Source organism: Lissotriton helveticus, chromosome 5_1 (genome assembly GCF_964261635.1).
Source record: "Lissotriton helveticus chromosome 5_1, aLisHel1.1, whole genome shotgun sequence".
In the NCBI taxonomy this organism is placed as follows: domain Eukaryota; kingdom Metazoa; phylum Chordata; class Amphibia; order Caudata; family Salamandridae; genus Lissotriton; species Lissotriton helveticus.
Window position 1 is genome coordinate 790,786,129 of NC_136065.1, and position 12,646 is coordinate 790,798,774.

General features: G+C 48.1%; 1 protein-coding gene across 1 annotated transcript in view; it reads left to right on the forward strand.

Moving 5' to 3' along the window:
* The first annotated feature begins 2,137 nt into the window (after window positions 1-2,137).
* Window positions 2,138-12,646, forward strand: part of PCBD1 (pterin-4 alpha-carbinolamine dehydratase 1) — a 214,369-nt gene continuing 203,860 nt past the window's right edge. The window contains exon 1 of the mRNA XM_078643254.1: window positions 2,138-2,268. Within this exon, the coding sequence (XP_078499380.1) occupies window positions 2,266-2,268 (3 nt within the window). The 5' untranslated portion in view covers window positions 2,138-2,265. The remainder of the gene's footprint in view (window positions 2,269-12,646) is intronic.

Below are 12,646 nucleotides of genomic sequence, written 5' to 3' on the forward strand. Positions count from 1 at the left end.
ACCTACGCGCTGAGAGTGGCACTAACCCTGAGGAAACTGCGACAGCACGTCCAGCGACCTATGAACATTTTCCCCACTGATGAAAGAGGAATCTAGAAACACGTGTCTGGGGATACACTTGAAAAGAATACTGGTACTGGCACTGGCCAACAAACTGTGATAACTGTGTGTGAAGCGAGTAACACTGAACCACATCGACCATGATGCATGAGGTAATTCAGCTGTGACGTGTCAGCAGGCTGCTCCAAATCCCTTTGACATAAACAAAAGCACATTTATGTTTCACTCCATTATCTTGAAGCAGCATATTAGTACAGGACACGACAAAATTACATAATTAGTTAGTTATGATTGCGACATAAGCAAAAGTTAATTCCACGTGTTGGTGTATGCGACAATTTATTCTAAGTTGGTTAATTTCTCATGCACCACTCTATTAGTTTAAATTATTCGTTATTGAAGTGTGACTTCACAAGGGGTATACAAAATGTTGTTTCTTTTCCTTGCTCCATCAAAGACAGAGTCCTTTTCCTTCTCTGTCCATTCGGCCCTTCCCCAAAAGCCACTATTGGCCGTGGCGATTTCTGCTGTCCGGGAGGCATGTTTAAAATAAGAAAGTAGGGGAACAGACTCTATGAAATTAAAGAAGTAGGGGCACGCCATGCCCTGCCGATACTGCCCACTTTGACCACTGGGTAGCGGATCTAAATTGTAAAATATCTAATTATGCCTTGCATTTACTATGCAGCAATGAAAAAGAGGAAGGCCTGGAAATATCTAAAATTATTTTTCCTCTAAAGATAAGAACTTATAAGAGAGGGATGATCCTGTTTGACCAATTGAAAAGCAATGATTGCATTATTGCTAAATGGAAGACTAGCCTCGGATTCCCCGCACAATACACACATAACTCTCCGAGGGAAGGGGCAATCTTGGATTATGTGGTGGTCGGTCGTAACTTCATTTTCAAGGATGGACAACTAAAAGGTAATGGATACCCCCTTCACTGTCCATTTTATCCTTGGGCTTAAATATGTCTTCTATTAGTGCGTGGAGGTTCGATGGAATCTCATCTAAATTTGATTTTAAAAAACAGGGAGATCATAGGATGATCTCTGGCCTAAAAGATAACCTAGAAGCTACACTACAACATCTTGATGCCTGGGTAGGAGTTGAACTGCATAGTTGCAGTATGTTCATGAAGCAGTTAGTAGTATGTGCCAATCATATGTTGAAATGGCTACGTAAGTGGCTAGCACAAACAGTGTTGCAGGCTGACCAATAGCACTTCATTTACAGGTGCTGGGTACATGTAGCACCACTGTACTAGGTACTTAAATTAGGTCAATTGGGGATAGGCCAATTTTACCATGTTTTAAGGTGCGAGCACAATCACTTTAGCACTGATTAGCAGTGGTAAAGTGCACAGAGTTCTAAAGCCAGCAAAAACGAATCGAGCAAAAAGTGGAGGGTACAGGTAAAATGTTTGGGGGTGACCCTGCAGAGAGGGACAGGTTCAACACCTGGGTACCTTTAGACTCCCCAGAATGTTAGAAAAAAGGACAGATATGTGGCGTGGATCCTTTTGGTATCAAAAAAGTTATGAAGGTTCAAATGCGTGCTCCACTTTACATCAACAAAAAGGACTTAGCACCAGGACGAAAGCGTTAGCAGTCAAGAGGTTAATCCATTAACAACCTCATTTTGTTTTTAAGTTCAGTCAATTACATTCAGTACATACTCTCCTGAGGTTAACAGTATTCTGTCCAAGATCTACCATTTTTTTCTTTTTTTCTTGTTAACTACTTTTTATTGAAAAGTAAAGATAGTAAGTGAACAGTACAATAGTTATGCAAAATATAACAAGTTAAAATAAAGTACAGATTTAATGAACAAGATCTATCATTTTTTAACCATTTGTAGAAGCTGGGAATTCGAATTGAGACTTAATCCTTATGCGAGACCAGCATGAAAACCTTGCACTTTGATAGTACGCTTCATGAAATTGTGGCGAGGGTCAGAGGCTGTGTGGTAACCCTGCTGGACATCCCCATCATGGCTTCCTGTGTCAGCCCTGGATCACAGGAGCGCTGCGGCCGTGTGCTTCTATCCAGGCGCCCGCCTCTGATAGCAGACAGCTGGGAGCAGGGGGTGTGTCATTCTCTGACTTCCACGCCTCCCCTCTCTCCTCTAGCAGCCGAAGCTGCCTCGCAGGACCGATCCGCCTGACTTCGGATCTACGGTGCTCCCGATCACAAGGCAGTCATGGTAAGCTTGTATGTTTTACCTGGGATATGGAGCAGGTTTGGTTTTTGACTTGAAGTCCGGGTTTAGGAGAATTTTGTAACCGATTCGCCACGCCAGAGCTTTCAAATACACGCTGGAAGAGAGAATGGGTTGAACAGGTAGCCATTCTGCTCGTTGTAGTTAATGAATAGCTAGGCTGTTATCAAAGAAGGGTTGAGGCACTCTGCTTCCTAACTGGTTTGCAGGAAAATCGTATTTTTAGTTAATTGGGAACTGAGCAAATGCATGAACCGTTTCTAAATGTGAGCAACACACTGGGCTGAAAGTCGACCTGCGCTGTTTTATAAGATTCGCCGTGGAAGGGCAGCTCTCTTCTTGCAACAGGTTGTTGTTGACGATCAGTGCCGACCTGCGTTTCTCTGGTTATTTTTATTTACCATTGTTACAAATGTGTGCATTTGTGCTGTTGAATGGTTCCGCAGAACTATAAGCAGTTATTGCCTTTTTACTACGACAGGATAAGTAAAAACATACCATTTACGCATTTTGTCATACCTCCAATTACCTCCCTGTTATGAGCGACGGCTACAGTCCTTCTTGTAGGTAATCTCGTTTGCGTTCTGAAACGTGTTCTCACTCAGATGGCAACTTTTACGTCTTCCGTGAGTGAAATTATTGTGTATCCTTCTATAAGATTGACTCTACTGAAAAAAACATATTTGGCTTAAAATGGCAGTTTTCCGAAGTGGGCATATTAAGTCGCCCATCTCCCCAAAATAGAAGCTTTCCATTTTCATCAAGTGTTGCATGTACAATTCGCCCATTTGTACAGAATCCACCATTACATGCCTATGGGCGTATGATACTTGTGACAGAGGTGACATCTTTCTGGCAAACATTATGCAAGGGATGGCCACAGCAAAGTAAAAGATGCTGATGATATGCCAAGTTTGGATACCTTTTCCAAGGACACATATCGAGAGAACACATTGATTAGGCATCGTATGCCAATGAAGGTTACTTTTTGCCAGGACCACTGTAATTCTCACATCATGACAGGAAGTGCCCCCATAATGTATAGAATGCCTCGATTAATGATGGTGGGCTACCTTATTCCACGACCACAATGATGTTAGTTTGCCCATCATGGTCCTCATTATGCCAGGAACTTCACTCCCAAAGGAAATGTGTAATAATCCTTATGTTCGAACAGAGACTGACGAACGTGCTCACCCATATGCACACACACACCAGCATACACAAAAATAGCACCCCTTCCGTGCACGGATTGTTGTCACAACTCTTAACCATTGGGGTGGAAATCGGGAACCTCTTAACACCCATGGCACAGCAATAGTCCTCTCCCATAGACTCCTACTATGAGCATCTGGAATCTGCTCCCATTCTCTTCCACAGCAGACCATTCTCCAGTCTTCACTCCACGTCCCATCTCAATCCAGACCTACATTCCCAGTGACACACTCTCTCTGGCTAGTAAGAAACGTCCTTGAAAAGATGTCCAATCACAATGTGATTGCATGTGGTGGAGGGCTTGGTTGCTCTTAGGCTTGCTTGTCTTTGGAGTGGAGGAACAAATCACTTTCAACTCGCCTTCTCTGAAAGCAGGATGTGACGACAGTTCCCCTCTCCCAGCGCTGGCACGTACTAGCAGCCAACCTGACGGGCCCTGTTACCTCAGGCTGACAGCCAGAGCGCACCGCGGGGAAATCGCAATTATAAAACATTGGAGCAGGGAGTGTGAGCCTGTCTGCTGCCTTAGCTCACTGCGAACAGAGCCCCAAGCCTGGGAGAGCTGCGTGGGTATGCCGCTGCTGGCGCGCTGATTCCTGCCCCACTTGCAGTAACATCTTGAGATGCTATGCATATGCGTGACAAAGCATTTCAATGCAGTAATGCGGATTACCACATTGAAATGCGTTAGTATCACACCTGATGCGTGATACTTGGCAGGACTGTTCAGTTTGCAACATGTCGGCTGCAGTGTTGATGGCTGATAGAGTGAAAATTACACTAGCACCCGAATTGTTTGAACTGCACGTGTTTGAGGGAACTCTGAGCCTGTAATGCATACACAGTTTTAGTGTTCTGGTTGTCGGCCAGTGGGTGTGGAGCAGCTTGGTGTCACCTCATGCAGTATCCTGTGGTTGACTCGAATGGGCTTAGGTTTTAAGAGCGGCAAGCCATCACTGGAGGCAAAATGCCCTTGTGTTTGGTCGCCTTACTAGTATTTCTAGAACACAACTTTACAATTGTGGTGGCCTTGTAGTTTGGTGGACTGTTTGGAATGTGTATTCCTTCATGTGAATTTGTGCACAATATGTCTGCTTTGCACAGGTAAGTAGTATCTAAATGTGCTGCAAATCACTCATTGGACATGCTGGGTAGCGTAACATGAGTGGAATTAAAAGTAAGATTGTTACAGGTGGGATTATTGTTCTCCTCTGCCTGTTGGTGCATCACAAGCTACATCACGCTCTTTCCATGCTCCACTAAACTTCTCACACTGTTGAGTTATCTGCAAAAAATGCACCTACAATGGTCTGTTCCTGTGGCTAGATATACTTCAAACTCCCCTTCCACATGTCCAAACCTAATGGGACTGTCTGATAATGTGACACAAATCTCTGCTCCATGTCCAGGTGGCAAAAGCTCCTACGCTGTATCTCTTGTTACTTTACCTTCTCACACTGTGTGCAGGTGTTTCCTCATTCTTTTTTCCATTGACCTCAAGTTATCCAATGCCAGGTATAACTCATTCATTTCTTGTCTTTTCTTTCCATTCTGGACTTTGTAGGCTTGCATATAAAATGGAGGGAAAACCATAGCTACAAATACAACTTCAATGTTGTTTTGTGTGTTCCACAACACTGTGTGTTCATGTTCTCACATTTGACCCAATAGAGAAAATTAGTGTAAACTACATGAGGAAGTTTACACTTCCACTTAACCATGCTTTACAAATGTTTGCAAGTCACAGGCATTTCCAATAGTATGCCTCAAAAACTGCTTTGCGTATGGCTTTCCAGAGACACCATTGAGAATTTTTTGTGACACATGCACTCTGCTCCTATTTCTCCTGTATGTACCTGTACTTAGTGTTCACTTATAAGATGGGGTAATGCAATTTTTTTTACCTTTTCTTTTTCTCTTCTCCATGGGGAATCAATCCCCCTTGTGGATAGACCTCTTTCCTTACATCTCCAGGTCTGAACATAATTTGACCATCTTCCCACTTTGGAAGATTAGTTACACTAGCCCTATGCTCGAGTGAATCTTCGACCACTTCCAGGGTATGAATGGATCAGAGTGGATTTTGTGAATGACAACAAATGTTCAAGTTAGTGGACACTCACAAGTTTACAAGGTGAAGCACGCTGTGTTCCTCTTGTATCACCTCTTGTGGGTGTTTGCTACTGTGTTATTCTACACACTCGTGGAGAAGATGTACCCTAGTAGTAAAACCTTTACCGCTGTCAGGGGTCCTTCTGTGAATTCCTGAGAGGCCTAAATAAAAGCATGTTCAGCCATATGTCTAATGCTTCGAACGATTTCCGATGAGAGAAAATCCGCATGCTTCCACCCGTCTATCTTGAAAGGGGTTTTCGTTTGTGAAAGTGAGAATGGTTACAAACTAATATGGCATGCATGTTTTTTAAGTGCACAACAACCATATAGGGTGACACAGCTTGACTATTGCTCAGATTTAAAATCAAGAAACATTATTAAATGGTCGAAAGCACTATGATTTTTCTTTCAAAACAGAAGTGTCTATATACTGTGCAATCTATATGTCTTTGACAATTTGTAAGGCTCTTTATGAGTCTCCATATTGTTGATGCATGCCGGTAAATTCAGGTTTAATCTTAACTTCAGCCCGATGGGGAGAGAGCACATTCTTGCGCAAGGACACCACATGTTTACTCACCCTTTGCACTATTCTCTCTTTCTGTAAACGAGGGGCAAACTGCTGAGCCGCCTATCCGGTCCGTTCTTTTATTTAAACTGTTTGTTTTGTCAAAAGGTCGCTGCGCGCGCAAATCAGACCAGCTTGCTAGGATCCATGTCGCCAGCTGATTGTTTGCTGTTGTCTAAATTGCCTTACAAAGCACCATTTCTTGTTGCGTGAGGTTGTGCAAGCATCGCACGTGTTTTGTTTGAAGCTTGCTCTTTAATGTAAAGCATGTGTCACATGGAAGAGATTAGTTGCCAGCTCCGCCGTAAACGGGAGTAAAGGCTTTGGGTGGGGGTGATGGCACTGCTATCGGTGACTACCCCACTGAAGAGAATAGTGCATTGGTAAACTTCGAAGATTTTTGTAGTCGCAGACATTTCGACAAGAAGGACTTTACATAGCAAGTTGATGCTTGTCACAATTCGCACGTCTCCTCAAAATGGTTAGAGGTCGTGATGCAGGAGGTGTATAGGGAGGGACATAGCACAAACCTAATTTTCATGGATTATATTACATATGACTTTCACAAAGTGGGAAGAGTCAACGATTTAATTATAGTATTATACTTTTTTTATTTGTCGGTTTGGACTGGTGATGAGTTTTATTAGGCTGGTTTTTATAATATAAGCACATTGGTCCCCGAAATAATTATATGGCTTTCATGATCACCTTGGATACGAAACAAGGGAAAGCACGTAGACTGTAGGACCAAACGAAGGGTGCGGGTCAGATGCCCTATGAACTGTGAGAAGGGGACTGGGATATATTGAAGAGCCCAGGCCGGATGTCCTTCTCCATCCCTGGCGGATCACCGCCGGACATCTTCCACTCTGTGAACCATAGCTGTGCAGAGCGGTGTACTGATGGGTCTGCGTTTCTGTACATGATAACCGGGACATTCCTGCTGGGAGATTGCCTGCAGACTTAGATGGCTCCACTTTTTGGAATTACCTCCCTTTATACTTTCGGTTCCGTTCTGAACATCTTGCCTTGCAGAAGATTTCTTTCTGCTTCAGTCTGATTGGGATCCTTCTGGACAGGTTGTTTGTGTTCGAGCTCATTGATGCCTTTGGGCAGGGGCATTCATTCACTCCAGCGCTTGACCACTCGGCTATTAATTTCACCAGCTGCTCTCTGACATCTTTGAAAAAGCATTGGGAATCCAACAATGCCTATGCTAAGCTGGCTCAAAAGGACGTAAAAAACAAAACTAGATCGCTCGAAAGGTGGAACAAAATATTGTGACTTTAGCATGGAAAACAATTGCAGGGAAAGTACTGAATACATAAAAAATCCTCAAGAAAACCAAAAGCGTGCACTATCCGCAGGACATTTCTGGTTTTCCAAGCTTAGGAGCTTTAATTTATTTTTGAGTTCTGCTTGAACTAGGCTCACGAGCTCTGAAACTCGTGGGCTGATCACATGGCCGGTTTTATCACTGGTGGCTCCCTGTGGCACAATTTTTTTTTTTTTTTTTTTTTTTTTTTTTTTTAACCTCCTTTTGATCCTCACTACCGCCAGGGCAAAGTGCCCCTCACCTCTCCATTGCTCTTGTCTCACATTCACGTCCGTTGTTTTAAAACACTGGTAAAGGTTGGCTTTACTAATGAGAATGTATATGTGCCCAAACAAACCCTTTTTAGAAACATTAGGAATAGATAATGAAAGAGTGGAGAAAAATACACAGCATCCTAACCTATTTAATGCAGTTTGCTCTTTTAAGACAGTTCAGTAACTGTCACTGTTCTACATTGTTTGTATCTTGTAAACTGCATTAACAAAAGGATCTCTGTGACAAAAGCAGTAATCTCACTTCCCAATCTATATAAATACAGATCTGTGATCTGCAAAGTATGCGTTCTTTGCAGCAGGTATATTAGACCCATGAGCTACCATATGGTGAGCCAAATCTGCCACTATACAAAACACCGAGCTCTCTCTTTTCCTGGAACATTAATCACAAGAGTTATTGTGACATTTGTATTGTGTCCTGAAAGCTGAACACACAAGGAGCTGGCAGCAGTTGTTTTTAAATCATACATTTTTGCTAATCGCAGCACCTCCCTGAGGTCAGCGCCCTCCTTCCCAGGTTAAGCCCAGTGCAGCTGTACCAGCCGCACTGTCCTAAAGCTGTCTATGGCTGATCATTTAATTGAAAAGGCCTCACTTCTAATAAAGAATAGTTTGCCAACCCCCTTCAGTCATAGTCCAATCCTCAAAAACGCACAACAAATAATCTGCACGTTCTTCATTTTTCCATAAAAGGCACTATTGACTTTGTAGGGTATATTTGCACCTGACACAGCAAACAGATCAACAGTAAATCAAGAGTTTTTGTAAGGTGCGCTACTCACCCGCTAGGGTCTCAAGGTGCTTGGGGGGCTGCTACTGCTCGAAAATCCAGGTCTTGAGTTGCTTCCTGAAGGAGAGATGGTCCTGGGTGAGTCGTAGGTGGGTGTGGAGGGTGTTCCAGGTCTTGGCCACCAGGTAGGTGAAGGATCTTCCTCCGGTGGTGGTTCTGCGGATCCGTGGGACGGTGGCGAGGGCAAGGCTGGCAGAGCGGAGATGGCGGGTTGGCGTGTAGAACGTGAGGCGGTTGTTGAGGTATTTGGGGCCCAAGTCGTGGAGAGCCTTGTGTGCGTGGGTGAGGAGTCTGAACGTGATCCTCTTGCTGATGGGGAGCCAGTGCAGGTCCCTCAGGCGGGCGGAGATGTGGCTGTGTCGGGGGATGTCCAAGACGAGTCGTGCTGAGGCGTTCTGGATGCGCTGGAGTCTTTTCTGTAGTTTGGCGGTGGTCCCAGCGTAGAGGGCGTTCCTGTAGACCAGACGGCTGGTGACGAGGGCCTGGGTGACCGTTTTCCTGGTTGCAGTGGGGATCCAGCGGAAGATCTTACGGAGCATGTGGAGTGTGTTGAAGCAGGAGGAGGTAACGGCGTTAACTTGCCTGGCCATCGTGAGGGAGTAGTCAAGGATGAAGCCCAGGTTGCGTGCGTGGTCCGTGGGCTTGGGTGGGGGGCCCAGAGCAGGGGGCCACCAGGAGTCGTCCCAGGTAGAGATGGATGGGCAGAGGATGAGGACTTCCGTCTTGTCTGAGTTCAGTTTCAGGCGCCTGAGCTTCATCCAGTCTGCGATGGCTTTCATTCCGTCCTGGAAGCTGGCTCTGGCGGAGGTGGGGTCGTTGGTGAGGGAGAGGATCAGTTGGGTATCGTCGGCGTAAGAAATGATGTTGTGCTTGCGTGCGATGGCTGCGAGGGGGCTCATGTAGATGTTGAAGAGGGTGGAGCTGAGCGAGGAGCCTTGAGGTACGCCGCAGATGATCTTGGTGGCTTCTGCGAGGAAGGGCGGGAGACGGACTCTTTGGGTTTTGTCGGAGAGGAAGGATGTGATCCATTCCAGGGTCCTTCCTTGGATCCCGGCGTGGCGGAGGCGGGTTGTCAGGGTGCGCTGGCAGACCGTGTCGAATGCAGCCGAAAGGTCGAGCAGGATGAGGGTGGCGGTTTCTCCATTGTCCAGCAGGGTCCGGATGTCGTTGGTGGCCGCGATGAGGGCGGTCTCGGTGCTGTGGTTCGCTCGGAATCCGGACTGCGATGGGTCGAGGGAGCCGTTCGTCTCCAAGAAGGCTGTCAGCTGTTTGTTGACGGTTTTCTCGATGACTTTTGCAGGGAAGGGGAGGAGCGAGATGGGGCGGAAGTTCTTGAGGTCTGAGGGGTCTGCGGTGGGTTTCTTCAGGAGGGCGCTGATCTCTGCATGCTTCCAGCTCTCCGGGAAGGTGGCAGATATGAAGGAGTTGTTGATGATGTCCCGAAGTTTGGGTGCGATGATGGAGTCGGCTTTGTTGAAGATGTGGTGTGGGCAGGGATCGGCTGGGGAGCCCGAGTGGATGGTGTTCATCGTGTGGGTGGTATCTCCGTGCTGACCTGAGTCCAGGCGCACAGGGTGGTGGTGGGGGGTGTAGGTTCGGTGGTGGGGAACGATTTCTGAGCGCCGGAGCTGTCGTGTATGTCGACGATCTTACGGTGAAAAAAGGTAGCCAGAGAGTTGCAGAGGTCTTGAGAAGGCGTGATGTCGTTGTTGCTGGCGTTGGGGTTGGAGAGGTTTTTCACGACGTTGAAGAGTTCCTTGCTGTTGTGGGTGTTGTTGTCCAGTCGTTCTCTGAAGGATGACCTTTTGGTGGTGCGGATCAGCTGGTGGTGTTTGCGGGTGGCGTTCTTGAGGGCTGTCATGTTATCCGTTGACTGGTTGTGGCGCCAGGCTTTCTCGAGGTCACGGCAGGATTTCTTGGAGTCTTTGAGATCGTTGGTGAACCACGTGGCATTCTTGCTGTTGAGGTTGCTGGGAGGGTTTTTCAGTGGAGCAAGGGTGTCAGCGCAGTCGGTGATCCACTGTGTGAGGTTGCGGGCTCCTTCGTTGGGGTCCGTGGTGTTGGTGGGAGGGTTTAGGCTCAAGGAGGTGGTGAGTCGGTCGGTGGTGCTCTTGCTCCAGCATCTTCGGGGGGTTTGTTGAGGGCGGTGGTGGGTCGTTATTTCCTGAAGTTGAAGTGTACGCAGCTGTGGTCTGTCCAGTGGAGCTCGGTGGTGTGGCTGTAGGAGATGTGGTTGCTGGAGGAGAAGACCGGGTCGAGCGTTTGCCGGCGTAATGGGTGGGGGTGTTGACCAGTTGCTTGAATCTGAGGTTGTCTAGTAGGGTGGTGGTGTTGTTGTCCTGGTTGTTCTCCAGGTGGAAGTTGAGGTCTCCTAGGAGGATGTAGTCGGGGGAGGCGAGGGCGAGTGGGCTGATGAAGTCTGCGATGGCCTCCCTGAAGTGTGAGCGTGGTCCCGGGGGTCTATAGATGAGGGTTCCTCTGAGGGTGGTCTTGGGGTCGGTGTGAATCTGGAAGTGCAGGTGCTCTGCGGTGTCGAGGGTGTCGTCGGTGTTGGTCGTGATGCGGATAGTGTTTCTGTGGGTGATGGCGATGCCTCCTCCGGTCTGGTTGACGCGGTCCCTCCGGATGATCTTGTAGCCGTCCGGGATGGCGATGTCGGGGGCTGAGGAGGCGTTCATCCAGGTTTCCGTGAAGAACGCGACGTCTGGTGCCGTTTTGTCCAGGAGGTCTCATAGTTCGACGGCGTGCCTGTGGATGGAGCGGGTGTTGAGCAGGATGAACTTGAGGTGGTTGTTGTTGGCGGTTGTTTTGGCTGGCGCGGTGCAGGACCGAGTGCAGGTGAAGTAGCAGGCGTGGCAGGTGAAGGCTCCGTGGGTGCGGTTCGGGGTGGCTTGGTAGCAGGCTGGATGTCGGCCGGTGTTGAGTGCGTGGAGGGTGGCGGCGTCGTAGCTCAGTCGGGTTGGCTGGCTCTGGCGGGGTCCAGGGGTTCTGGCGCTGGGCGCGGTCCAGGCGTGGACGGGCTTGCCTTCGGCGTGCCCGCTGCGCGTACGTGCGGTCCCCGCCATATTATGGCGAAGTGGGAGGGAGGAGCAGCTGGGAGGCGGGAGTGGGGCGGCGAATGGGGAGCGGGAGACAGGAGAAGGGGGCGGGGCCGCAGAAGAGCAGCGGCAGGGAGCAGAGGGGGGGGTTGGAAAGAGCGGGAAAGCGGAGCGGGGGAGAGCGAGGGCAAGCCTGGGCAAGCCTGGAGAGCGAGGGCAAGCCTGGAGAGCGAGGGCAAGCCTGGAGAGCAGGGGCCCTAAGGAGAGGCGGCAGCAAGAGGGCCAAGCAGGCAGCGGCAGCAGAATCCTGGCACACGGGGGCCGTGCGGTAGTGGAGTGACCGGGTCTAGGTAAAGGAACCATTCCTAGCCAAGCTCTTTGAAAAAGCAGCCTTCGCTGACAAATCAGACCTTGTTATGCAAAATATCCTCCCCTCAGTCATCATCTGCCTTCCAGCTCCAGAAGAAGCACTAAAACCAGTGGTCGAAGTGGGTGGGATCTGCAAGGCACGGCATGCCCCAACTTTTTAAATTTAACAGAATCCGTTCCCCTACATTTTTATTTGAAAAATGAGCCCCTAGACGGCAGAAATAACCAAGGCTTCTAGATAAAAAAGGTAAAATGTTTGTGGCTGTTCGGGACATGTGGGGCAGGCAGAGAAGGAAAAGGACTCTGTCTTTTTCTTCTTACCCAGAGAAAACCAGGACAGTGTCCACTTCTCCTGCTCTGCTGCTGTCAGCTGCACCTTCTCTCTCTTCTTCTCATTCGCCCTTTCTGTTTCGCCCCACCTCGCTTCCTGAATGAAAACCATGACTTCAAGAAATTACTCTTACCATCTTGTTCCTTCACCTGTTCAGTGGCAGCTCCTTCATGGGGCGTGGGGGCGTCGCCCCTCTGCTTTCTCGCAGTGCGAGAAGGCAGAAACATAAAATGGTAGTTTTACGAGAAAGCAGAAGTGCCTGGTTGGGGGCAGGTGGGCGTCCCTGCTAGAGGGCAGGGGGGGGGGGGGGAGTGGCTTGCCCACTG